Source organism: Eschrichtius robustus, chromosome 2 (assembly GCF_028021215.1).
Source record: "Eschrichtius robustus isolate mEscRob2 chromosome 2, mEscRob2.pri, whole genome shotgun sequence".
In the NCBI taxonomy this organism is placed as follows: Eukaryota; Metazoa; Chordata; class Mammalia; order Artiodactyla; family Eschrichtiidae; genus Eschrichtius; species Eschrichtius robustus.
The window spans coordinates 154,273,968-154,301,898 of record NC_090825.1 but is presented as its reverse complement, the minus strand read 5'-3'; the positions used below and the strand labels follow the sequence as shown (position 1 = coordinate 154,301,898).

The window sequence follows — 27,931 nt, the reverse complement described above, 5'->3', positions numbered from 1 at the left end:
CAGGGATGTAGGGATGCAGGGATACTAGTTGTGGCAGGAACGAGGCGACGTTTAAGCATGAGCCCTGTTCTGAGCTACAGCTGTTGAGCATTTGCGCTAACGCATATTAGCTGTGTGTCCTTGGACAAGTCACAACCTCTCTGTGTTTCACCTGTGAAATGGGGGTTATAACAACACTTACCTGAAAGGTCAGCTAGATAGTGCCTGTAAAACACTTTGCTGCTTCCAGCACAGAGTAAGGGTTCAATAAATTGGAGCAATCGTTATTATTATTAATATAATTAACATACTATCGTATTTCTCAGAGATAAGAACATCTCTGTATTATCATCATTACATCTGAGATTAAACCAGATAAAAACAAGACCCAATTATAATAATTTCTACCATGGGTCTTCTACCAAGACCCATGGTAGAAATTAGAGAAAAGTCCAAATGATTTCCACCAAGTTATGTATTAAATCGTTTATTTATAATTATATTATTATTTATCATTTTATTATGTTATTTTATTCTTTGCTATTTATTTATGTATCTAGTTATTTATGAAGCACCTACTACGTAGCTGGTGCTATATACCGTAAGCCCCATGGGAACCAGGCCACAGAAGTGTGAAAGTGCAGACTCTGTCTTTAGGGAGCTTACATTTCAGCCAGAGAGAATAGTTAAAGAACAGCTAAATACTGAGTCATTAATTACTGGCTGAAGTGAAACAGGGATGAGCAAGGAGATGGTATGGGGGTTAGATGAAGGGAAACGTGGCTTGGGGGAAGATGTGGAATTGGTCTGGGCTTGGAGGATGAGGCAGGGCCAGATGCACCAAAGGAAGGACAGGGTCAGAAGCAATAGGAACCCCTTTCCCCACCCAGAGAGGGAGGGGAAGCTTTGTGTTTGCAGATCACAGTGAGAAGGGGGGGGGGCCAGGAGCCGCAGAGGTGGGGTGTAAGGTTGGACGTTGAGGTGTAATCAGATTGTGAGCGGCTTAGAAAGAGGGGCGGAGGGGCTGGCAGTTAACGTGGCAGACACTGGCTCTCTGGGCAGGAGGATGGCGGGGCGGATGGTGCAGCAGGTCCCTGGGGCTTTACTCCGGTCCCCATCTCACCCTCAGCAGAAGGAGAACTCAGAGGGAAAGTTTCCAAACTCGCCTGAGAAGCTGAGTGATGGGATGAATGAAAAATTGATGTGGGTCATAAATATTGTAGGAGAGAATGCACCAGATTCCCTTAAGGGTAAAGTTCAGGGAGAAACCTACTGCTGCGGAGGAAAGGGGTTCCGTGGGGGAGAGAGGGGGAGGGAGGGGGATGCCCATCGGGGGTCCCACGGTGCCACTCCCAGTATCCGGGGCCCCCGGGTCCTTGGAGAAGCTGCTGCTGCTCAGCGATGCTCCTGATGGAACAGAACGGCCAGTGTCCATTTGGTGAAGGGCATGGGGGCAGAGATGCTCCGTCTCCCTCAGCCTCAAGGCTGCTGCCCTGGATTCCTTTCAGCTTCCTCAAGGGGCGATGCAGATGTGACCCCAGAGAAGCTGAGGTCTCTGCTGAGCTCGCTGATGCTGGCTGACACTGGATAGCCCTCCTTTTCCACCAGCCCCACAAGCTCTTCCTCACAAGGCTCTCCATGGGGTCTGGGCGGAGTCCACAAGTCTCTGTGACCCTAGGTGGTCCCCTAGAGGTCAGAGTTCCGGGGCTCTGAGTCATTTTTCTGGTTGCCTCTTTGCTCCACATGCACCTCGGAGCACTGGTGCAAAGATCTTGGTGATGAGTCTTTGCATCCAAATACCTGCTGGTGAACTTTCTTCCGAGAAGGAGCGCAGACAGTGAAAGGAGGGAGGCGGAGCCTTAATGCTGGCTCAGGGGGTCAGCCCCCCTGCCCGCATCCCCAGTGGCTTCTCATCACCTGTCTCTGGCGGTTTATTTCAGGAACGCTTGAGATGGGCGTGTAGTGTGAGGGGAATAGTTACAAGCAACCAAGGCAGGGGTGGGGAGCGAGAACAGTCTTGCTGGGTGGTGGGCTGATAAACGTTCACCAGCTCTTGGGGGTAGGGGTAGGGGAGGCACCTTGACTGGCAACGTCTGCTGATTTCTGTGTGTTAACACTCTCACTGTGAGCCAGGTCATGTCACCAACAGGATGCCAGGCGGCTAACACAGTTCCCCACGATGTAGCAATAGACTCACCCAAGCTGGTAGGCACATGCCTGGCCCCACTGTCTTTGGAAGCTTAGAAACCTGAGTTGCCATCGTGCTTTCTACCATCAGCCACAGCGAGACTGGGTATCTTGCCTCCCTGTCCCTCAGGTGGCCAAGAGTTTGCCTTTCTCTGGACCCACGGTAGGTTATCATGGTAGAAATTAGAAACTGGAAACCCAGGGGAGCTTTGGAGAGTCCCTCTGGGCTCACTGACTGCTGATGGCATCGGAATCAGATGCAGGAAGGAGGGAGGGGCTGGTAGGAACCCCTGCAGTTGCCCCAGAGACTGAGGGATGGGCTGGCTGGCAACTGGTCCAGCTCTCCCTGCCTACCAGGGGTGTAGTTGGCAGTGCCTCCCACTGGCTGAAAGGTTTCTGATACCCCTGCCAGCCCTCTGAGTCTGTGTTGATGACAGCTACCACCTACCCGGCTCCATTACGGGTCAAGCACTGTGCTGGCTGCAATGTAGACCTCATCTCGGTCAGTCTCACAGCCACCCTAGGAGGTAAGCGTGATCTTGACCCCCACTTTACACACAGAAACCGAGGCTTGGATTAAATAACGTGCCCAAGGTGATACAGTTGGTAAGTAGCAGAGCTGGTTCTGTTTGACAAGAGCTGGGGGGAGTCAGCGCTGGGGGGGAGGGGTGGGGGAGGGGGAGCGGGAAGCCGGACTGGGGCCAGCTGCCCTGTCCCTCCCGGCCCCATCCTGTGGCAGCCAGGTGGGCGGCGGCATCTGTTGGCAGCTCTGGGTCAGGGGCGTCCACTGGCTCCCCCGGCAGGTCTTGGTGGGAGGGCGAGTCAGGCACTCTGTTCCCAGGAGGGGATGGCGGATCTTGGGCTTAGTGATGGGCCTGCAGTACTGGCAAAGCGGGGATCACTCTGCCTGCTGGGAAATGTCCGAAGGAACCCAGCTGAGCTGCAGTTACGGAGGTAGATTTCCTGCTCTTTTCCACATCTCATGATTAATCCAGAAGCCTGAGCAGTGCGTGTGATGAGGCTCAGCAAAGTGGCTGTGGGCATCTCCAGCCTCCTTTGCAAGCCCCGCTTTTCCTCTGGAGTAGGTGCCCTGGAATCTGGGCCAGCCGTACACATCTCAGCAACTCGATTACAAGAGACAGAAGAGGCCGGGTGTGTGGCACCAATAAAGCCGCACACACCCTGTACTTCTCTCTGCCTGTTGCTGGTTTGTGCATTTCCCCACCACACCTCCCGAGAGCAGTTTGTTTCCCGGAAGCAGCAGAAGAGAGGTCGGGAGAAGGAGATGCCTTATTGTTGTGAATGTGATGGACGCGGTGGCACCACAGGGGACTGGACACCAAGGCAAAGACTCCAGTGTCTGATGAACGTACTGGTTGAACTTACCGCTTACTGGTCTTTGGCAGGTAATCAGCTTCTAAGAGTCTCTGTTTCTTCATCTGTAAAATTGGATCACGGTACCTGCACTCATTGATTTAACAAATAATATAAACATATAAATCCATACTCTGGCGTATTCTAGGTGCTGGAAATCAAGCAGTAAACAGAACAGTCTCTCCTCTTCGGATGTTAATAGTCTAACATGGGAAGATGGAAAACGGCAATGACATCTGTGTCAGGTGGTTATGATACTTAGAAGAAAAATAAAGCCGGGCTGAGGGGTAGGGGAGACAGTGTATGCATGTGGGGATGACTTTTCTTTTCTTTTCTTTTTTTTTTTTAAATTTTATAGCTACTTTTATTTTTATTTATTTATTTATTTTTGGCTGTGCTGGGTCTTCGGTTCGTGCGAGGGCTTTCTCTAGTTGCGGCAAGTGGGGGCCACACTTCATCGCGGTGCGGGGACCGCTCTTCATCGCGGTGCGCGGGCCTTTCACTATCGCGGCCCCTCCCGTTGCGGGGCACAGGCTCCAGTCGCGCAGGCTCAGTAGTTGTGGCTCACGGGCCCAGCCGCTCCGTGGCATGTGGGATCTTCCCAGACCAGGGCTCGAACCCGTGTCCCCTGCATTAGCAGGCAGATTCTCAACCACTGCGCCACCAGGGAAGCCCAGGGATGACTTTTCTTAAAGGACAGTCAAGGAAGGCATCTTTGATAAGATGATACTTAAACAGAACCTGGAAGAAAATGAGGTGCCATATAGATGTCCAGGTACGGCAAAGAGCTAGTTCAAAGGTGCTGGAGTGGGAGAGTGCTTGGCAAGTTCAAGGAGCATGAAGAAGCTCTGTGTGGCTGGAGGGGTGGGAAAGTGGGGGTCAAGGAGAAGAGGGCAGAGAGGGTGTTTGTGTGTGTGTGTGTGTGCACGCAGGGGCTGGTTGGATCATACAGCCTGGCAGGGTTACTCTAAGTGAGATGGGAAACAACTGGTGGCCTTGAGCAGAGAAATGACCTGATGTATATTTTAGAAAGACCACTCTGGTTGTTCAGTGGAAAGTAGCTTTTAAGACTGTAAGCTCGGTGCTCTGTGACCACCTAGAAGGGTGGGATGGGGGGGAGGAGGGAGGTCCAAGAGGGAGGGGATATATGTATACCTATAGCTGATTCACTTCATTGTACAGCAGAAACTAACACACCATTGTAAAGCAATTATACTCCAATAAAAACAACAACAACACTGTAAGTGGAGAAGCCAAAAGACCAGGTCGGAGGTGACTGCATCTCCAGGTGAGAGAGGAAGAGAGCTTGGATTTCAGCAGTGGTCGTGGTGATAAGTGACCGTCAGAGTCTGGAAATATTCTGTAGGTAGAACCTGTAGGATGAGCTAGTATGAGGGGTGGGTTGGGTGAATAGTGAGACACAAAGAGACACCTCGATATTTTGTCCTGAGATTGGGATTGACACATACACACTACTGTGTATAAAATAGGTAACTAATAAGGACCTACCGTATAGCACAGGGAACTCTACTCAATACTCTATAATAGCCTGTACGGGAAAAGAGTCTAAGAAAGAGCAGATATACGTATCTGTATAACTGATTCACTTTGCTGTAAGCCTGAAACTAACACAACATTGTAAATCAACTCTACTCCAATAAAAATTTAAGAAAAAAAAAACAACACTTTTGCAATAAAAAAAAAGATTTTGTCCTGAACGATGGGTAACCTGGAGTTGTCACATATTGAAACGGAGAAGTGGGTGAAAGGAGAACCCTTTGGTTGTGGGGTGCAGGAACCAAGAATTTGGCTTCAGGCGCATTAAGCAGCAGTAGTCTCTTGGATACCCAAGTGGAGGTGATGGGTAGACAGAGGCGTGTGAGCATCCGGGGCCCCGGGAGAGGCCGGGGCTGGGATACGCTCATCAGTGTGTAGTTCATTAACAATCTTGGGGCTGCATGAGATCATCAAGGGAGTGAGTGAGGATGGAGAAGAGGAGTGGGTGGGACATTCCAAGGTTTAAAAGTCAGAAAAATGAGACAGAACCAGCATGAGAGTCAAGAGAGCCTGCTTAAGACGGGACATAGTACAGAGTGGGTGCTCAGTAAATCACAGCCACTGCCATCACCATGACCATCGGTATTTTCATGGTTAGAGTACGGAGAAGTGAAGTTTGAAACCAAAATAGCAAGAGTTCAGGAGGACGCACTTCATCTACTTTTTCCTCTTTTCCTTCCCTTTCCTCTGGTTGTGCATCAACCGTGGTCTCAGACTTCCAGCTACTTACTAGAAATAACACAAAACCATACAAAACTTCTGGGCACCTTACAAGCCCACAACTCAGTTCAAGGTATTCAAGAAGAGCTGAGGTCTTTGGGTTGTTGGTAGGGTGAGTAATCACTGAACAGAGTCAGGGAACTGGATGTGACTTTCTCCTCTTACCAACTCACTATATGACCTCAGGCAAGTCCGTCCCTGCCTCAGTCCTGGAGGAGGATAGAGACTTCCATTCAGGGGAGAATACTGATTAGCTCACCAAGTTTCCTACTTGGATGGCATCTCTGCCATTTGCTTTTCTCCTCTCCAAAGCATATAGATCCTATCCTCAATTATTAAAGCAAGATAACAGTGCTTTTGATTTCCCTCTGAGAGTCTAACCTCGAATTGTGGGCTGTTTAGTACTTACAAAGTCTGGGAGAGGAGTGCCCTTTAGGAGTGACCATCCAAGGTCCCCCGCCCCATCCACCCCTGTAGGCACTCTGAGGCAGATGCCTCTCACTGGTCTACCAGAAGGCCAATTACTTGAACCATATTAGTTTATTTCCTTGTATAATTATCTTCACTGAATTGCATTTTAGGAATCATGCCCTTGGCTTTCATTAAACATCCTTGAAACAGTCATGCAAAGTTCACTGCTGCATTTGCACGAGAACTACTGTTGCAGACACGACCTATACGCTTCTGGAAAAGACTTCCTGAGTGTTTTTGTGAAGCACAAGTCTGCAGGATATTAATAAAAGTTTCATTATGGGAAAAGTTGAGTGAGTTTGGAAAAAAACCCAGGTGTCTTTCTTAAAGGTTATCTAAGAGGCTTTACTAACAAAAAGTACAGTGGGTCCTTAGAAAGAGGATAAACTGCAAGATTTCCCATTTTGTCGACCCTGAGAATCCTGTTTTGGTGGTGCAGCTCTTGGGATCAGTGCTCTGAGCACCCAGCAGAAGAGGCTCTGAATGCTTCGGGCTCAGTTAGTCAAGCAGCGTGAGCTGCAACAGGGAACATACAGACAGGAGGCCAGGTAAGCAAGTGACAGGGGAGCCTGCAGGGGGATGAGCAGCGAATGGGTAGCTGGCTCTTCCGTGCACAGCGATCCTGGGTGCCTGGGGTCCCAAGAGGCTTTGCAACGTCCTGGCTGCATCAGATATTAACTTTGCTATTCATGGAGTTAGGGGTCCTAGTCTCAAATATATCCCTCAGTGACCCTCCTGTACAACAACACACAGAGTTAAAATATTTTAAAAAATAATTCATTGTTAGGAAAAGGACACAGAGACACGAGCTGTGTTTACAGTTTCATGGGCGAGATGGGGAGGAATGCCACTCGCTCCGACAGCTCACTACCTAGGAAGACCACTGAGAGTCTCTCCCCTCCTCTCCCGCAGCTGGAGTCTCTCTCTTTCACTTCCTAACGGGTACACCCCGTCAACCCTCAAATTTCAGCCTCCGAAGTTCCGAGAAAGCCCCTTGGGGAATACTCTGCTCCTCCCTTTCACTGGGCAGAGCGACCAGCACAGGTGTGTGTGCAGACTGCCTGCCCTCCTATCCATGCAAGGTGCATTATTTAGAGGCTAATGATTTCATTTCAAAGTGGGAAGTGAAATATGTTTCGCTAAAACTTCCAAAGTGAGGGAGGAAGGAGGGAGGAAGAGGGTAGGTCAATGGGTAAATATGGTTGCCTGATGGTCTGGGTCCAGCCATCTTCCTAAGGCTGTATCTTTAACTGGGAGGTACAGCAAGATGATCGATATCACAAGCAACCTTAGGAGAACCACACCGGCCAGCCCGGATCAGCAGAGTCTGTGTGGTGAGATTTAAGGGGGTGCTTAGTTGGCCCTCCAGCTGTAAGTGTTTGCCAGATGACTTGTAACTTCACCACTGGAGCTAAATTCCTTTGACTCTTAGGGCTCTTTCTGCATTCAAGAGCCCTTGGAAATGAGAAATCCCTGAAATGGGTTGTCCCCTGCTGTCAGCTAACCCTGACGCTCAGGAGTAGAGTTGGGAGTAACGGGACGCCGTGTACCCGGGGTCCTTCCTGGGCGTGTGTAACTCTGAGGCTAAGACAGTGAGACTGGCAGTTTAAGAAGCACCTCCAGGACCATGTCACCTACTGGCAGGCGGAGTAAGGACCCTGCAAGGTGGACAGACATACCTCTTCTCTTATCATTTGAGGGTTTGAGAGAAGAGGCACCGGGAGTTTAGCCTGAGCCCTTCCCACAGGTCTAGAGGTGGGAAGAGAGAGGGATGGGCTTTGACCCTGGGCGGCTCCTCCCTCCAGGCCAAGACCCTGGAGGAGGTTTAGTTTGTATCTTCAGAGGGGATGGGGTGCCCAGGCAGGTGACTGAAGACTTTATCTCCGAAGGACCCAGCATTAGAGAGCTGAACAGCCCCAGACCCCGCAGGCCGGGAGAGCTTCTGGGCATCCTTCCGTGGGGTCCCATCACCTCCCTGCTGGAGGCAGACTGGGTACCAGGACCCTGCGGTGAAGGCGACTGGGGAGCAGCTTCCTCCAGCCTCTCCAAGCACAGACGTCAGCGGCGAGGCTCAGACTTGGTGGCTGTGCTCTGTCTCTGCACAGGCTTGTGTACGCGCAGCGGGGGACCCACGCAGGGGACCGGGGTGGGGAAGCACACAGGAGGCAAGTGCAGAGTGGCGGCAAGTGGCGGTGGTGATGCTGGGGCAGTGCGAGCGGACAGTGGCTCTCCTGGAGGCTCCACCCCTCGGCGGGCTGGCGTGGGACCTGGGAACGGACAGTCCACGTGGAGGGGCAGCTACTCAGGGCTGCCCTGCCGGGGGGGCGGGCGGTGCTGTCAGGCGGGGGCTGCCTTCAGGGTGGAGTTGTAGCAGAGAAGTGGGGTCACCCCTCTTGGAAGCTTTGAGAATGCGTATGAGGAGGGAGCTGCGAACGGAATCCGGAGAAGGTAAGGAGTGCCAGCTTGGTGGAGTTGGGTGCTGGCAGGGCTCGCCTTGGAGTCGTGGGAGCGTTCCCAGGAACATCCAGGGGATCGCCACCGGGGCCCCAGCGGTCCCACAGGCCTCCTGAGGCTGGCTGTGCTGTGCTGAAGCCCATATCAAGGGCCCTGGGGATGGCAGCAGAGGCCAGCATGGTTGAGGGTCCCCCGCACCCACCTCATCTCTGCAGGGACCACAGAACTGCACGCACCGTGGGTGTTCTTCACCTGCTCACAAAAGAGCCGGGTCATTGCACGCAGCAGGAAAGGCTTGACCGGGGGTGACGGGAGGAAGGGCAGGAGCAGAGATTTTCCATCTTGATGGTTTTGTTCAAGGCCAGCCCAGAAGCAGCTGACGTTGGCTTCATTTATCCAAAGGGCACGGCGAGTGAGCCTCTACAACCCAGGGATCCTGAAATATTTAGAAGCTCTAATGTTTGGGTGGGAAGAGAACCTCTTTTGGATGAGAAGCTCAATTATTCAGGAAGGGAGAGCTCCCGTTGTCTGGGGCGTAGGGGGGGCACCTTCCTGCTGCGTTGGCGGGGTGCCGGGCGCGGGGCACCCTGCCTGGGACACTTGCCCTGCTCTGTGGGTGAGGCCTCTCCCACAGTGCTGGGCTCTGGGGGACTTTTCTCGTGGCCAAACTCTTCGGGAAAGTGACACAACGGCCTATTTCTTCCAACAGCACCTCTGATTCAGCCTAGGGTATGGTTCGAGGTTGCATCCCTTGTAAACCCCCCCTTCAGCTGCTGTCAAGGGCTGGCACCGGAGTTCTTGAATTTAGGCTGATGTGGGTCCTGCTAGAGCCTGCTGTCATCTGCACATGTCAACAAATGTGTATGCAGGTGTGGACCAGCTGGATCTCTCTCCTTCTCTGGGAAGCGTGGTTTTCAGCAGCGTCAGGCTGGGAAGACAGACATTTCATTAACCCTGAAGTCCTGTGCAGGCAGTTGTCACACAGTGTTCCACCAGCGGCCCACGGCCGGCACAGAACACTGCAAAGCTCCATCTAGCACAAGTGACCACGGGGAACGGGTTGAGAATCCTGCTGCATTGTACACGTCTCCTAAGGGAAGAACATCAAGAAAGATGAGCTCGCCGCGGAATTGGCGAACTGTGTGGAAGGGGCGGGATCTGTAGAGCTCAGCAGCGGCGAGCTCCTGTCATGGCTTGGCCAGTTCGGGTCTCCCCCTGTCACTTATGAGGGTGCGGCGATGTTTTCCCAGATGTGGTCCCCGTGTACAAAACAAAGGATCGCTTTGCACAAAGCCAGAAGGGATACATTGAAGGAATTATCAGAAGAGAATAATACATAGGAAATGTTTGTGCGCGCATGCAAGGCAACTTTGTGGGGTATCTGTGGCTGCCAAAGTGACATCTGGCAGGATTAACTGGATCACCAGAGCCAAACAATGAGGACTGGGAAGGCAGCAATAACTGTGAGGCCTGGGCCCATGTGGGGGCAAGATTTTGAGAATGCCCACTTCGGTGACAAAATGGGATTCCCACGAACCGCAGCTCTGGTTAGTTTCTGGTCTGGAGCCAGATCCTCTCTCTGATGCAGACGTGGGAGGACGGAGCGGCAAGAGCTGCCCAGCTGCTCATCTGGGAACTCATCCTCCAAGGGACTCTGTCCCTCGTTCTCCTCCCGTACCTGGAGGCGGCACTCAGCGGGCAGCACCTCTCACAGCACCCCCACGTACACCTGCTCAGACCACCTGCTCAGAGCTCCTCTTTTGCCCAGCCCAGCATACCTGTTCCACCTGTCTGAAGACCCGCCGCACGTTTCCTCGAAGCACACCCCAGAGCTCTTCGTCACTCCAGCCACGCCTCAGCAACTCCTCTATCAGTACCGGCTATATGGACACGTCCTCCAGCCCCTGTGGGAACCTGTGTGGCCGCCAGCCAGCCAGCTATTGGGCCTCAGACCTGTTCCCTGGTCCTGAGTCAGAACCAGAGCCCTATGTGTCCAGGGTCCACTGAACCCCAGCCCTGGTCAGATATGGAAAATGGAGACTTGGAGAGAGTAAATGATTCACTCCTGCTCTTCATCCTTCAAAGGAAGGCCCCAAAAGCGCCTCGACTATTCGTCAAAACTCATTGAATTGTACTGTTAAGATCTATGCCTTTCACTGAATGCAATTTTTGCCTCCATTTATAAAGAGAAGAAAAGCTTTTTAAGAACTGGGTTGACCCCCCTGCATGCACAGACCCAGCTGCAGGCAGAGAAGATGGTCAGCCCAGCCCAGACCTTGCTAAGAGTCTGCTCAGAGGCCGTGGGGTCTGCTGGCACTGGATGGGCGCAGATGCTGGGCAGATGAGCTCTGTGTGGTGTTTTAGACAAATATGATGACCTAGAGTAGGGCCAAACAGACAGGAGAGCCCAGGAAGCAGACCCTGGGAGAGGGGAGATACCAGTTGGGCCAGCACACCTGAGGCTATGGTCAAGGCCATGAGGACCACAGTGTGGTGGGCACGGTGGCTGTGAAAGCCCCACTGCTGCCCGGCCAGCCTGAGACAAGCCATGGGGAAGCACTCACCGGCCAGCCCCGTCATAATCTCCGCCAATCCCGATGAACTTGCATCCAGTGACTGCCCTGATGTGGTCGAAGTGATCTGAAGAATGGGAAGTCAGCAGTGGGGGGCTTCCAGGGCAGGGGTGGGGGTGATGACTGGCCTCTGTTGATTCCCCTTTTTGCAGCCTGTAGGCCAAACAGGCCAGTTCCTTCGTGGCCTGGCACCGAGAGTACCAACTCGAGGGCCCTGAGGTTTGATCTGAAGTGATCCCAGCTGGCTCTAGACTGGACTTCAGATTTGGAGTGGACCCCAGAGCCCCCTGTTTGGGCCATTTCCCACCCACGATTCACCCTGCCTCCCAGTCTCCTTGAGAACCTGTGGGGGCTCCTTTCCCCGGGTGTGGAGGATGAGAGAGGAACAAGAGTACAACTGATGAAGACCCCAGAGACCTAAGGAGCTGTCCAGTCCCTTGGCCAGAGGTAGGGGCAGTGCGCTTTAGGAGCCCCTGCAGAGGCACAGATGGGCAGCACCCGGGCTCTGTGTCTGACAGCCTCCCTGATACCCATCAGTACCGCAGTTTTGATTCCGTGGCTCCAGTTGCACATGGCACCGAGGTGCTGTGTACCGTCCATTATTGGGTTTTTGGGAGCTGTACCTATTGCCAACAGGTGGGTCAAACCACTGGGGCTCTTCTGAAGTCCTCCCCAAGTTTGGACCCAGCTTCAGCTCCAAATCAGAGTTTTCAGAGAGCCCAGGGTGAGGCTCACCTGCCACAGTAGGCACGTTGGCTAACGGGTTGCACTGCAGCACCCGCACGGACAAGGGCACCGTCACGATGCCACCGTTCTTCTTCTGCAGGGGCGGACCGGTGGACAGTCAGCTTGGCCCCCAGCACAGCCACCTGCCTGTTCACTCTCTCGGCCCCTGTGAGGAAGGTGTTGAGGTCAGAGTCGTCTCCTCTCTGGGTTTGTGTGAATGGAGGAGCCGCAGCCCTGGTCTGGGTGGTGTCTTGGCCCTGGGTTTCCGGGTTTGGTGGAGTATCTTACCACCTAGACCCCCCACCTAGGGCTCAAGAGTTCAGGGGCTGTGGACCGTGGGTTTTGGGGGCAGAAGATATTTAACCTGGGGTTTGAGGAAATTGAGGGAGAAGAGGCTCAGGTTCAAGGGCTCCCGGTTTGAACCTCTTGCTTTAGGTTTGAGGGCCAGGGCAGTCTCTCACCAGAAGCTGCAGGATATCATCAGGATCATTCCGAGTGTTCTTGCACACACCCCGGGCAGCTGAGTGGGAGAAGATGACAGGTGCCTGTGACACTTCTAGGGCTCGCCGTGCCACAGCATCGAGACATGGGACAAGTTCACCATCATGCCCAGGCGGTTCATTTCTGCCACCACCTTCTGCAGGGACAGGATGGGGAGAGGGCATCAGGGCTGCATTTACCTTGTGTGCATTTATCTGTAGGGAACAGGCGGGGCTGTACATTCATGTGGGGCAGGGTATGGAACCCGGGTCCTTACCTCGCCCAAGCCGGTCAGCCGACTGACATTGCTGTAGAAGGGGTGGATACCCTTTGCTGAGCTCTGTGTCCTGCAGGATGGCCAGGAGGCAGTCTGACTGATGGCCATGACTTGGCTACAAGAGCCTAGAAAGAGGTTCTGTCGAACCGTCTACACCTGCAACTCCCTGGTGCAAGAGGAGGGACCCAAACTGGGCTGTGCCTGGCAGTAGGAGGGCCCTTCTGGGGATTCAGTCTTGTTCTGCGAACCTCCATTCCCCTCCCCACCCCAGGTTCAGGGCGGATCCCAGGGGTAAACTTGCTTTGGGCCCCAGCGTGATCTTGGGCAGATCCCTGCCTCACTGGGCCCTTACCATCTGCACTGCGCTCACCAGGGCGTGTTGCAGGTGTGGGTGAGTGTCACGTAGCGCACAACCAGCGCATAGAAGGTACGCAAGATGGAGAGGCTACTGTCCAGTGAGTGGCCGCCCTCCACACCAATGAGGCAAGCCAACTTCCGGGTATTGTTGCGAGCTGGGGGCAGGTAGGTCAGATGATCATTTTCAGAGGCAGGGGTAGCTTACTGAAGTCCCTAGCACCTACCACCACCAGTCTGTTTACCTTTTTTTTTTTTTTTTTTTTTTTTCTGGTCGTGCCGTGCAGCATGAGGGCTCTTAGTTCCCCCACCGGGGATCAAACCCGAGCCCCCTGCAGTGGAAGCGTAGAGTCTTAACGTCTGGACTACCAGGCAAGTCCCCCGTCTACCTTTAAGTGAGGTCATAAGCTCCAGCTCAGAGTAGGAGGCACACATGAGGCGGATGAGGTCAATTTGCTCCAGGGTGAGGCGCACAGCATCCCGTTCGTGGGTCTGGCATGGGACGTAGGCTGACCGGAACTGAGGGAAGGCCAGGGCTTGGTTTGGGCTTTGGAACTCCTTGGGCTTCTCATAGCCTCCTCAGCTGGCACAGCACTCACTGTGACCAGAAGTCACATGGAATGCGTTGCTTTTTCTGTGGTACTTGGATGCCCGTCAGGTTGGCTCACTGTGACCCCTGTAGCCCCCAGCATCCATGGCATGGCACTTTCTAGGCCACTATGGTAACTTAGTTCCAGTGTGACTCACCTGTGGTCTCTGAGGCCCCCAAACTGCCCCACATTCCCCAGCAGCCATGGTGGCACCTTGTGTGTCCCTTTGGTACCTGGGCACCCACGAGACCGTCTTTCAGCCTGTCCAAGCTGGTCTGGCCATGGCTGAAATTGCACAGATTAACATCCTGGAGCCCATTGTGGTAAAACTGCCTCAGGACCAGGGGCATGTCGTTGTGGCTGGAGGGAGGTCAAGGCAAATGGGTGGGCTCCTTAGGTCTTGGGATCAGGCAGGACACATTGCCTGGCCTGGGCCAGCCGGGGGGTCCCCCACCTCACACTGTCACACAGACTATACTAGGAGCAGCTGAGGCCTGGGCTGAGGGGTTGCCACCAGGGAGGGGATGACAGAGAAGGGGAAGGGCATCCATAGATGATGGAGAGGACATCCAGGGGTGGTGTGAGGGAGCCTCCCCACTAGCTCTGCATGCTCCGGACCTCCTCCCCTGCCCAGGGCCAGGCTAGGCCCCCACCGGCCCCCACCAGCCCGCACACACTGCAGCCCCCCGTCCACAAGCGGGAAGTCCCGCCTCAGGGCCCGCGTGCGCTCCCGCGGACTCGGGGTGCTGGAGGTGCCCGGCGTGGTCTGGACGCGGGTTCCCGGCCGCAGCAGCAGACACAGCAGCAGCAGCAGACACAGCAGAGGCCGCTGGCTGAGTGCGCGGGGACCTTCGAGGCCCCCGGGCCGCAAGCTGCGCAGGGCCAGGCAGGTGGGCAGAGGCGGGTGTGAGAGGGGCGGGCGATGGGGTTGTGCCCGTCCACACAGGCCACCCAGCGGCGCGGCCTCGCGAGGGGGGCGGGGTGAGGGAGGGGATACAGAGTCACAGGGCCCTGCGAGAGCCGTGTGCGGAGAGCCGCGATCCGCGAAGCCTGGCAGCCCCGGGGCGGCACTGCCCTCCCGCCCCCTGCTCAGAGGCAGCTCCCGCGGGCTAAGCTGGCCTCTGCTGAGAGCCCACTCGCCTCCCGTCGCGGCTTCCCTCCGCCCCTGCGCCTCTTCCCACTCCCACTGCTCCGAGGGGGCGCCCTAGGCTGCTCTCCCCCGCCTCTAACCTTCCTGGCCAAGCTGGGCCGCTTCTCTCAGAGGGCCACCTTCAGCCCGAGGCCTCCCGGGAGCACACCGCGTCCCCATCTGCCTGCAGCCGGCCCCGCCCACTCCGAGGGCTGCGTGCCAGTGTCTCTGCGGCCACAGGTGCTCTGGGCTCCCGGTTTCCCGGTACGGGGCCATGTGGGCTGGTGTGGGGGAAGAGAGAGTTTCTGGAAATGGGGGGGGAACCTTGTGAGCTCTGGATTCAGGAAGGGGCCCTCTGCCCCCGACCTTCTCTCTCCACCTACTTGACTCCCCAACCTGCATGACCATTCTCTGGGGACTTCAACCAGCACCCGGGAACTCTCAGGAACCCCCCCCCCCCACTTCTGTCAGCCAGCCTCAGGAAAGAGCGCCCTCAGGAGCTGCTACACCTCCCCAGGGCCTGAAGAGAGGGACTTTTGGGATGTGAACTGAACACCTTCTGGGGAGAGTCAATGACCCTTTTCCTCAACAGAGCAGGAACCCAGTCAGTAGGCTATTTGAGTGGAAGGAAATGAAGTCATTTCCATGGCAGCAGAGCCCCCATCGCAGCAACCTTCCTCCCAGGGCTGCTGGCCGACCTTCTGGCCAGGATCCCTCCTACCTGAGCATGGAAGGCCTGGCCTCGTGAAGAAGTATAGGTTCTGAGGAAAGACCTGGCACCTGGGTTCTGCTGCTACACTTGCCTTATCTCGAGGCCCTTGTGGCTCTACCTTTCCCAGAAACCTCAAGGGCTAAGTGCCTGTGCTTGCTCAGAGGCCGCACGCCATTCCCCATTTCCAGCCTCAGGCCCTCCCCCTAGCTGCCTCCTCTGGGGACCCCCTCCCCCCAACACACACACACACACACAGAGGGGATGTGCCTTCTCACAGAAGCTCAACCACTGAGATGCTTTAGGGACTGTGCCCAAACTCCTTCATCCCCAGCCTCTCAAGTTTTTGCTCTGATCCCTGGCAACCCCTGGAGCTGTTCCACCTTTGGAACCTTTCCTGGGTAGCAGGAGTGCCTAGCGCAGGGGTAGTGACCTAAGTGTGAGCACTGGCGACCCTAGAAGTCTGTTACAGAAAAACATTGAGCAGTAAGGGACCCCCCTGGGGACAGAAAGGGCTGGGAATAAAGGAGCATGTGAACCTCGGGGCAGGGTGCGTGCTGCTTGACTCTCCATCCTGTTCTTGCTTCAGGGAGCAGGTCTTCCTGGGTCTCTCTATCCTGCCTCCTGAGACCCCAGGCAGGAGGCTCTTTGGGAAGCCACAGATTGCTGCTTTCAGTTTCAAAGAACCCAGCTCCCCCCTGGTTTGTGGTGGTGGCCGCTGACAATGGCTCTGAGCAGGAGCCCATGTGGTAGACTGCTAAGGCTTCTCTGCACCCTGTCTCTGCTCCTGCATTCTTCTCGGCTCGCAGAGTGCAGACTTTTCTGTCTTCAGCTGACAAAGGGGCCCCTGAGGATTGAGCAGAGGAACGTCACGTTTTCTTCCAGGCCAGCTTCAGCCCTGGGATGTTCAGGGCAGACTCTCATTTCAAACCTCAGTTTCTGAGGCTCCTTGCTTTTGGCCATTTAGTGTGGCAGGAGGCTCCTGGCTGAGGAAGGCTCAAACAGAACGACGCAGGTTGTGATCTGTGGCAGTGGGCAGTGGGGGGACGGGGTGGGTCACTGCAGGAAGAGGCATTCGCTGCCTTAGGCAGTTAAACCATTGCCCTCTCTTCAGAGGGGCTCAGGCAGCAAGATGCTGTGGGGTCTACCTCCTGGCACCATGCTCCAATCGCCGGATTTTGGGTCTGGGGCAACCCAGGTCTTCGTCTGACTCTTCTGGAGCGCGCTTTCTCTTGGGAGCATGTCTAGGGACTGGCTTCTCTGCTTCCACCTTTGCTGGCGTGGCCAAAGGCACTGCTGCTGCAAAGAAAATCAGAACTGATCAGTCACTTCTGCTGTACACAGTCTCCTGCCAGAATTTCCCTCTCTCATGTCTCTCCCAGTTTCTGGCTGAAGACCTTTAATCGACTTGACATCCAAAACACAGCCTTGGCCCATCACCTCTATGAGTCCCTAGAGAAGGGACACTGGCTGCAAAAGCAATTCCTAGAGCCTACGGCTGCAGCACATGAGGAAGTCTCTTCACCGTTTCCAGGGTAAACAGTAGAACCCGAAAGTCATTGCAATCATGAGCCTCTCCATCTCTCCCTTCCACAACAGAGAAAACATTTCTTGCAGTCTGTCACTTCTGAGGCTTTAATGGAAATGTCTTTCAAGTTTTGGAAAAAAATAATCTAATATAAATTGGTGAAGAACCCCTCCCACCTTGGCAACCCCTCTTGGGCCCCATTTATACTGCCTGTTTCCACCACACTGAACTCTAGCCCTCTGATGCTTTTATGTAGATTAGAACAAGGCCAAATACTGAGGCAGAGTGATCAAGAGACTGAGAACCGCGTTCTGGGTACCAAGTCTAGGCTCACATCAACCCAGCCTCCTGGGACACCATCTCCTCAGCCCTCCAGTCTCATTAGCACTTCAACAGCCCTCTTGGTTCTTCCGGTCTTCCCATCAATATGGCACCACCCTCTCCCCTAGAAGTAAAAATCATTATAATCCTCCCTCTCTCCACCATGAAAGGATGAGATAAAGGCTCAGCAGCAGCCCCCGTGAAACACATGGTCACCACTGTGAAGAGGTGTTACTAAGACGATTTGGTCCGACTCAGAGAAGGAAAGAGACAACTCTGCCCTTAGCCTGATCAGGCCCACAGGAAGGAAGCACACTGGGGGCAGCCTTTGAGAGTGTGGCAATGCGAGAGAACCTTCTTTAGGAGGGGACTCCCTGTTGCCGACCTTGAGAAAGTAAGGATGGGACATTCGTTTACTGGGGCTGTTGCAGAGGGGATGTGCCCAGAGGTTGGGCCACCCTGCTTGAGAATCAAAGCACCTTCTAGTCCGAAGCTGCTTGAATGCTCCAATCGCCGGATTTTGGGTCTGGGGCAACCCAGGTCTTCGTCTGACTCTTCCGGAGCGTGCTTTCTCTTGGGAGCACGTCTGGGGACTGGCTTCTCTGCTTCCACCGTTGCTGGCGTGGCCAAAGGAACATCCCCGTAGGCCCGGTAGCCACCAGCCAGGCAGTATGTCTCCCCATGCCAGCCCAACTGCGTTTCTCCACACCCTCGGTAGAGGACATGGTACTGACCAGGGGTAGGAGGAGAAACGGGAGCCACTGCTGCTGCAAAGAAAATCAGAACTGATCAGTCACTTCTGCTGTACACAGTCTCCTGCCAGAATTTCCCTCTCTCATGTCTCTCCCCGTTTCTGGCTGAAGACCTTTAATCGACTTGACATCCAAAACACAGCCTTGGCCCATCACCTCTATGAGTCCCTAGGGAAGGGACACTGGCTGCAAAAGCAATTCCTAGAGCCTACGGCTGCAGCACATGAGGAAGTCTCTTCACCGTTTCCAGGGAAAACAGTAGAACCCGAAAGTCATTGCAATCATGAGCCTCTCCATCTCTCCCTTCCACAACAGAGAAAACATTTCTTGCAGTCTGTCACTTCTGAGGCTTTAATGGAAATGTCTTTCAAGTTTTGGAAAAAAATAATCTAATATAAATTGGTGAAGAACCCCTCCCACCTTGGCAACCCCTCTTGGGCCCCATTTATACTGCCTGTTTCCACCACACTGAACTCTAGCCCTCTGATACTTTTATGTAGATTAGAACAAGGCCAAGTACTGAGGCAGAGTGATCAGGAGACTGAGAACCGCGTTCTGGGTACCAAGTCTAGGCTCACATCAACCCAGCCTCCTGGGACACCATCTCCTCAGCCCTCCAGTCTCATTAGCACTTCAACATCCCTCTTGGTTCTTCCAGTCTTCCCATCAATATGGCACCACCCTCTCCTCTAGTACTCAGCAGCTCAGGATGGGATGTGTCTGAGGGCACCGATATAGATGTCTCCATGACAGCACAGAGGTGCCTGGGTTTGAAGGTGTGTTTCAAGAGTGGCCCTCTTCCTCAAACTGCTCCATTTACCATTTGCCAACAAAAATGCACTTGTCTTTTGCTAAGAGGCCAATCAGGAAAGGGTCTGAATGGAAGCATCCTGTAGCCCAAAGGGGAAGCTACATTTATAAAGATCAGGACCATCCTGCACACTTGTCCAGGGATGACCTTTCACTTGTCCTCAGCAGTGAGCACTGTGGGTCCCTGAAGGTGCCCCAGGTCACTGGTATTACTTACAGCTGGGAACGCGCTCAGGTATACGTAGTGGGCAAACCCCACAGGAACATGAGGCAGCCAGGTGAGGTTGTGTGGACACCATGCCTCCGGGCGGTCTCGGTGTACCTGCCGCACTGCCCACCCATGGAACAGAGCACAGGTCTGAGTTAATATAGACGATCCAGTCACACATTCTCTCTCAGACAACCAAAGAGATTGGTATCTGGTGGAGAACCGTCAGGGAAGTTTCTCTGAGGGCAGCACGTTGGCAGTTACGCTGCCATGGAAACTGTGAGAAGGCCGGTGAGGTCATCACTACCCAGTGAGGTCATGATAAGGAACGTGTGACTTGGGGGTCAGGCTTCAGGAGGAGGGGCAGTTTTGTGGAGGAGATCAGGGGGGAGGCAGAGGTACTCTACCTGGCCCCTCACACCTGGGCCTCCCCACCCATGCCCTAGTCTAGCAGACACCCCACGTGGGGCGTGCCGGTGGGCTGGCACAGCCCCAGGGGCCCCAGGAGGGCAAGGGAGACCCACTTTCTGAGATTGCCAGTGACACACCCATAGTCCGGATATTATCCGTAACAATTACTAAGGTTGTTTATCTCCCTCCACTTTTACTAAGAAAAGGAGTAATTGAAGACTCTAAGTCATTTTTACTGAGGTTCTTTTTTTTTTTTTTTCTTCAAAATACTAAATGTAAAGTCTGCAGGGCGTATATAGGTGTTCAACTTTTTTCCAGATTTTATGTTTTTGGTTTTTTGTAAAAAATTTTTATTTATTATTTATTTATTATGTTTATTTTTGGCTGTGTTGGGTCTTCGTTTCTGTGTGAGGGCTTTCTCCAGTTGCGGCGAGTGGGGGCCACTCTTGATCGCGGTGCGCGGGCCTCTCACTATCGCGGCGTCTCTTGTTGCGGAGCAGAGGCTCCAGACGCTCAGGCTCAGTAGTTGTGGCTCACGGGCCCAGTTGCTCCGCGGCATGTGGGATCTTCCCAGACCAGGGCTCGAATCCGTGTCCCCTGCATTGGCAGGCAGATTCTCAACCACTGCGCCACCAGGGAAGCCCCTTTACTGAGGTTCTTAATACCTTCCTCACAAGGGTGGACAAAACTCTCAGCTTTTTGTATTGAGTGCAGATGTCTCTATTCTTGCCCATTTCAGAGTCCTCCTCACTCAAAATCTAGGTTTTGTCGATCTTTAGTGCCCTGTCTCTCATCTTATCTCAGATTATTCTGTGGTAAGATGGTGCAAACTATGTATTTACTAACTGGAGAGAATTCAAGTCCCCGGAGCTGTTGTAGCTCAAAATTCTGTGTTTTTTTGTTTTGTTTTGTTTTGTTTTTTTCAAAATTCTGTTTTAAGTGGAGTCATTTTCTGTGCTTTCCTTTCATGCTGTCTGCAAAATGCCTGTTTCTGTCCTCCTTGAGATCCAGGTTTACAGCGCTCTCCTTTTTCTCATTCTGGGGGTCTCTGTGTTTGTGGCATCTCTGAGGGCCCATGTTCTGTTGAGGCTAAATTTGATACCTGGGGTGGGGGGGGCAAGCAACTTCCAGATGGGTCAGCCTAGAAAAGGATCCCCCATTGTGTAGAAATTTAAAAACAGGCAAAATACCTGTCCTATCAGACACTATGATTTGCCCCCTCTGTCTGACGCAGCCCAGAGCTTTGTCATTTAATTCACACCTATCTACTGTGAAGGCCCAGCCAACAAGATCATTTTGGAGCCCTGAGTGGGTGCCCAGAATGGATGGGAGGGCTGAGGTAACCAGAACTCTGCCTTTTTTATGGACAGGTGTTAGGGCATCTTCTTTTCAAAGTGACACATTCCCAACCCATCCAACTCACGTAGAGGACAAAAACCACTGTCACCAGCCAAAGGGAGAAAAACATGGGGCTGCAGAGGAAGAGGGATCTTGTGGGGACTCTTGTATTATTCATCCACGTGCAAGGATGAGCTCCAGATTTGATAAGACATGCAGTCTGATCAAAAGTCATGCAATTAATGATTTCTTTCAAAAATCAAAGAACTCTTTGATTCTTCATTTTAATGTAACTTTGACCTCTTTTCTTTCCATGTCATGAAAGAAGCCTTGACTAAGCTAAACATGCTCTCTCTCCGTGCCTGCAATGCATCAGAAAGCATCCTCAGTTACTTTCACAGGCAGTGGAGAACTCCTTAATTTTTCTCTGACGACAAGAGCTCCCTTTAAGCCTAGGCCAGAGGTGAGCAAGATTCTGATTCTGGAAAGATGTAGGAAAATGAAGTTCCTTTTGCCAGAGGTTCTGGGTGAGCATTGTTGATGTATGACTGTTAGAAGTCTTACCCTCCTTCCACCTATTCTTCCTTTTCTGCATGGTGGACTGTCCTTTAGTTTTGGGGGTACAGTATTGGGGAAAAAAGGAAGGGGAGGCTAGAGGTAAGTAGGCTAGTGGCGGGGATTTTGTGCACAAATATTTGAAGAAGGAAGTGTGGGAGCAAGTGCTGTGGTAAGACGGGAAGGGGAGAATTTAAAAAAAAAAATCTGTGATCCATAAATCCCCTTCAAAGACTCTAAGCAAAGTACTTAAATTATTTTACAATTACTTTTTGGTTACTACTCTGCAGTAGAAAAAACAATAAGTTCACTTTTTATCGTATCCCCATGTCATTAGCATCATTTTAAAGACGTGTCTTAACGGCTGTATCGTGTACCATCCTTTATTTAACCAGCTCCCTTTTTTGGACAGTTAATTCAGTTATTTTGTTGTTTATAAATATATGTATATATATATATAAATTAATAAATAAATAAATAAATATATATATATATATATATGTATATATGATGGATATTTTTGTTTGTAATTCTGATTATGTCATTTTGTCAGTCAGGATAACTGATGGTAGCTGTACTAACAAACAACCTAAAACCTCAGTGGCTTAGCAGGTGTTGACTGAAAAAAATGCACAACTAAAAGGTGAGAATCATCTTTTTTTTGGTGGACTTGCTGAGGACTTAAGCCCGGGAGGCAGTGTCAGATCGCTCTGAGAGATTGCACTGAAGAGGGAAGGGAGGAACCAGGACATATAGGAGTTTTGCAAAAAACAAAACAAAACGAAACATTAAACCCCAAAACAACCAGGTAGTCGGAACATCAAAAGATTACTGTTAATTAAAGAAAAACCAGACATCTCAAGTTAATGAATTTAGCATTTTTCTATGTATGGGAAGAGGCAGGAGTCTGGGCTCATTGGAATCCTTCCTTTGATGTGCATTTGAACTATCTAGAGCCAGCATCCTGCTTTTCTCCATCCTGAATCCCCTCCGGGTGCACCATCGGGGATGGCTGCCATGGCTGATGATGGCTTGATGGCTGCAACACTCTGTTGACTGATAGGGCAGGCGACATTCTTCATCCATACAGGTTCAAGTTTTCTTTCTTGCTCGATTTACTGGCTAGGGTTGGAGTGGGAGACTCTGTTCTTTGCAGATGTGAGGGACTCAGGGTCCTTCAACATTGTGGCGTCACCTTCCTCAGGTCCTCAGAGCCCCGCGCTGGAAGAAGGGAGCTTGGAGAAGGCACGCACGCTCTTGGCCTCTTCTGCCCAGAGAGGACAGAGCCACTTCTGCGCATGGTCCACTGGTCAGGGCTCGTCCCAGGGCCCCACCCAGAGGCAAGGGGGCTGTCGAAGGGAATCTGGATGCAGCAAAGAGAAAGGGCCAATGAGTATTGATTAACAACTAGCCAAGGTCCTACCTACCTACCAATTCACTGTCAGATCTTTAGAATACAAAGGGTTACATTCCTGCAATCCTCCTCTAATTCGAGACAATTCTCCCTTCATATTCTCTTTTGCTTATAGCAACCTTGAGCTGGGTCTTCCCAGGCTCTTCTTTCTAACCCTACAGGCTGTGGTCTCCTCGGAAGCTTTGGTGGGATGCAGGCAGCATCTGGGAGAAGGCGCCTCGGAACTCACATGCCCGCGTTGCCCAGGACCCCAATTCCTTCCACCTCTCGGATGCTGCTTTCTTTTCCCAGGGACAGAGCCAAGCTGTAATTGACTCCTTGGGTATTTCAAAGTCCCCGATCCCAAGACTGAAGGATGACTGCCTGCTGTTGTGAAAGTTTACCAAATTATCAGGACCTCTGATTGGGAGGGACAGTGGGAAGAGGGGAGGTGGTGTCAGGGGAAAGGCACTGACATTTCAAACTCAGCTGGCGACTCCAGCCCCTGGTAATGGCTTTAGTAACTTCCCAGCTGATCCCTGTGATTGAGCATCAGGACCACTGAATGCTAATTGAGTTGAAAAGCTTCCCCCTCATGTGCTAAAACTCTCAGGCAGTAAAAGGCTTCTGACCATGTCTGGAGTTGCGTGCTGGGGACAATGTGGTGGGTTGCCTCTGTCTACACTTAACTGCTGTTCGTCTTCCTGGCTTGACGGGGTAGGGTTGCTGTACATACACAGACTTTAAAATTGTTTTTAAATTATTTTTTTAAACTGAAGAATGGTTGATTTACATTGTTGGTGGTTTCAGGTGTACAGCAAAGTGATTCAGTTATGCATACACACATACATACGTATACATACATACATCTATATATTCTTTTCCAGATTCTTTTTCATTATCGTTTATTGCAAGATACTGAGTAATATTGAACACAGTAATACTGTGCTCTACAGTAGGACCCTGTTGTTCATCTGTTTTACGTATATCATATATCTGTGTGTCTCTGTTAATCCCACACTCCTAATTTATCCCTCCCCTCACCCTTTCCCCTTCGGTAACCGAAATTTTGTTTTCTGTGTCTGTGGGTCTATTTCTCAAACAGACTTTTTTTTTTAAAGCAGATTGCACCGTGCTGTGGCTGGATCAATACTCTGGAGTAAGCTGTTTGCCCTCAAAACTGCTGGGGCCGCAGCCATGGAGCTGCAGGATCCCAACGGGGTCCTGACGTCCATCTGCTCGGTTTTTTTTCAGGTGCGCTGAATCGACAGTCCTGAGTTTTGAAGTTTTCCTGGAGGGGACTTGAGGGGATTTCTCCAGGATCGATGGAACTCCTTTTGTGGTGCTTCAGTGCTTCCACCATGAAGCTCTCATTTCCCTATGCACATCCCCCCGCCCCACCCCACTGTTTCCTTTACTCTCTCTCCTCCCACCCCCAATTCCCAGAAGAAGATCTAGGAATCAGGTCCAAACATAAGATCTTTGGAGAATCCTTGCGTGTGTTTTTTTAAATTTTTATTGGAGTATAGTTGATTTACAATGTTGTGTTAGTTCCGGGTGTACAGCAAAGTGAAGCAGTTATACATATACATATAATCCACTCTTTTTTAGACTCTTTTCCCATACAGGTCATTACAGAGTACTGAGTAGAGTTCCCTGTGCTATACAGTAGGTCCTGATTAGTAATCTAGTTTATAGGTAGTGTTGTGTATATGTCAATCCCAATCTCCCAATTTATCCCTCTCCCCTCCCCACTTTCCCCCCCTGGTAACCATAAGTTTGTTTTCTACACCTGTGACTCTACTTCGAATCCTTGTGTTTTACTCTCGTCCTGAAACTAGATAAAGCCTAGTCATCAATCAACAGGTGAGGAAGTAGAGCCAGGCATTGGTTGAGTGTTGATGTTTCTGGTACAAGCTGACTCTCCGCTCATCATCCCACACCTTCATCAGCCATCATCATGCTGTCTGTCACCTCCTCTTCTCTGAAGAAGGCCCGGGCCATCTTTTGAAAATACAAAGTCCAGCATTGAGACCCTCCCAACTGAGAGAGCAGGAAGGGCCAGGGCTGCTGAGGTGCTCCCTGAACCCCACTCAGGGGATCTGTGTTGTTCCCACCTGGGTGTATTGTGTGGACCCCTAAAATTCCTCCAAACCTCTGCCTCTGCGCTTCCAGATTGCCCCTGAAAGAAATGAACAATAATCATAATACCCACCACGTACTGACCGCTGTTCTCTTGAGGACTGCCTTGCCATTGGACAACATTTGTTGAGCTCCTACTGTTTGCCAGACAGTGGGTACATGCTTTATGTGTGTTTAGCCCTTCTGACGGCACTGTGATTTAGGACCTGTTAATGTGTCTATTTTGCTGAAATGGAAACTGAGGTTCAGAGTGGTTAAATAACAAGGAAAAGTCCATGTTTTTACCCCCTACACTAATATATATGTATATTTGTGTATATATATTCTATATATGTATATTTAACATATATATGATGTTGACTGAAAAAAATGCACAACCTCAAAGTTGAGAAATATGTTTTATTGGGTGGGCAAAACTGAGGACTTAAGCCTGGGACACAGCCTCTCAGCTCTCTCTGAGGGACTGATCCAAAAAGGAGAGGGAGGAACCATCAACTATAGGAGTTTTTGCAACAAAGACCAGGTAATCGGAACATCGAAAGATTCCTGTTAATTAAAGAAAACCAGACATCTCGAGTTAATGAAATTTTAGCGTTTTTCTGTGTATGGGAAGATGCAAAAGTCTGGGCTCACTGAAATCCTTCCTTTGATATGCACCTCAGCTATGTGGGCCAGTATCCTGTGCTTTCTCATCCTGAGTTCCCTCGGGGTGCACCATCAGGGGTGGCTGTGGCAGTTGACTGCTAGATGGTGGGCATCCTGTTTCCATCCTGAGCTTCCTCAGGGTTCACTCTTGGGGCGGCTATAATGTGATGGCTTGATGGCTGCAACATCCTTTGTTTACTGATATGGCAGGCAACATTTTTTCATTGACAATTATACATATACAATAGACACTGTTCGTGTTACATATATTATCTACTTTACGTACTACGTGTTTTTTAGACTCTTTGCAAAAAACCTTGCAAGGTAGGTGTTATTCTTTACATTTTGTGAAAAAGAAATTAAAGCCTCTAACAGGCTGAGAAATTTGTCATGTCACTACATCACGATTAACAAGTCAGTGAACAAGATTTTGAATCCAAGTAATCCTTTTGTGAAAACAAAACCCCCCCAAAAACAAAGAAACTATGTTCTTTCCATGCTCCAAAATATATTTTGGTCAAGTGACTTAAGAAACTCTCCCTTAAGCTTGTCTAAAGCAGAAAATAAGACAACAGTGCTTTACTGGAAATTATCAAAAGGCAGGATCAAGCAGAAGCAGGAATAATGAAAGGGAGCCTGAGGTTTCGGGTGATGAACCCACTGGCTAAATAGGCCCCTGGAAACAGACCCACTTTTTTTTTTTTAATTAATTTGTATATTTGTTTATTGACTGTTTTCCTCCAATAGAATGTAATCTTTTTTTTTTTTAACATCTTTATTGGAGTATAATTGCTTTACAATGGTGTTAGTTTCTGCTTTATAACAAAGTGAATCAGCTATACATATACATATATCCCCATATCTCCTCCCTCTTGCTAGCTCATGATTTAGGAGCCACGCACAGGAGAATTCAGGCTGCATTAATATAAAAATATGACTTGCAGCCCTGGAGCTGTGGCTTCAGAGGAAATGATGACTTAATGCTTGTGATCTGTAAGAATGTTGGTGTTTTGGGTCAAATAACCTATGCATTTTCTCAAGGGAGGTAGGTTTGGGGAAAAAAGGCAATAATTAAACTGAACATACCAACAAGGAAAAAATAATTTAACTGTTATGATGACTCATTTCGTTGGCAGCTTCAGGTAATGAGGTGCTCTGGATGAATTTTCCTGAGAGCAGAAACATATCCCTTTAAATGATTAAGCATGTTATCTTCATCAATCTTTGAAGAAAATATTTCCAAGGTACATTTTATATTCTCTTTTGTCAGTAGTATTCTTGACAATTTTTAGGACTAGAGACATAGTTTTGTTTTGTTTTTTAAAGAGTTTAAAGAACTATTTGATCTTTGAAAAATCATGTTACATCGTTGGTCCCCAGTGTTTTCATCTACAGTATGTGAACTTTGGGTTAGATGATCATCAAGGTTCCTTCCATCGCTAATATTCTCTAAGTAAAGGGCTCTTGTGCACAATAAAATTTAAAACATAAGAATCATCGAGGGGGCTTGTTAAAAATGCAGATTCTTAGGTATCATTGTTGGAGGTTCTGATTCAGTTGGTTTGAGTGAGGCAAGAGAACCTGTATCATAAATGGGTGCATACCCATGGCCATTTTGATGACCTCATTTTGAGAAACTGATTCTCTTTCCAGCCTCAGATAACAGATGTCATAACCATTTTTGGCCACCAGGGTACCGTTGCTGCCCTGCCCTCAGTGGTGTGAAGTTGTAAGGGGCTGACCAGACCCAGAGGCCTGTGCTTTGAGAGTTTGCTTCTGATCCCATCCTCAGTATTAACTGTCACTTAGTTAATGTAGCTGCTGAGGAAAACCAGATAATCGAGCTTAAAATTAGGTGCCCTGCATTTGTACCTATGAGTCATTAAGTTTTCATCTCAGGCTGGGTAGGGGCGAGGGGAGGACTTCCATTTTCTCCTGTAGTCTAAAGTGCATAAATGAGCCACGGCTATCTTAGACCCTGTTTGGAGGTCTCTTACTCTGTGTTCGTGTTCTTTGTCATCCTAAGAGTCAAGTTTCTGGAAGGGCGACATCAGGATAAGTGGCAGATTTCTGTGTAAATATGTTAACATTTCATAGTGAGGTTTGGGGTCAGGGCTGTCCCTGACTTCTCTTTTAAATTTCTTTATTGTTTAAACAGTTTTATTGATGTATAATTCACATGCCATACAATTGACTCTTTTGAAGTATATGCAATTCAGTGGTTTTTAGTAAAATCTGTGAATTTATA

At 50.8% G+C, this 27,931-nt stretch overlaps 1 protein-coding gene across 1 annotated transcript in view; it reads right to left on the bottom strand.

The window, feature by feature from the left end:
• LOC137759783 (ELKS/Rab6-interacting/CAST family member 1-like) overlaps positions 1-27,931 on the bottom strand; it is a 901,087-nt gene that overhangs the window by 617,833 nt on the left and 255,323 nt on the right. Inside the window, 1 exon segment of the mRNA XM_068536391.1 lies at positions 2,071-2,101. Coding sequence (XP_068392492.1) covers positions 2,071-2,101 — 31 coding nt within the window.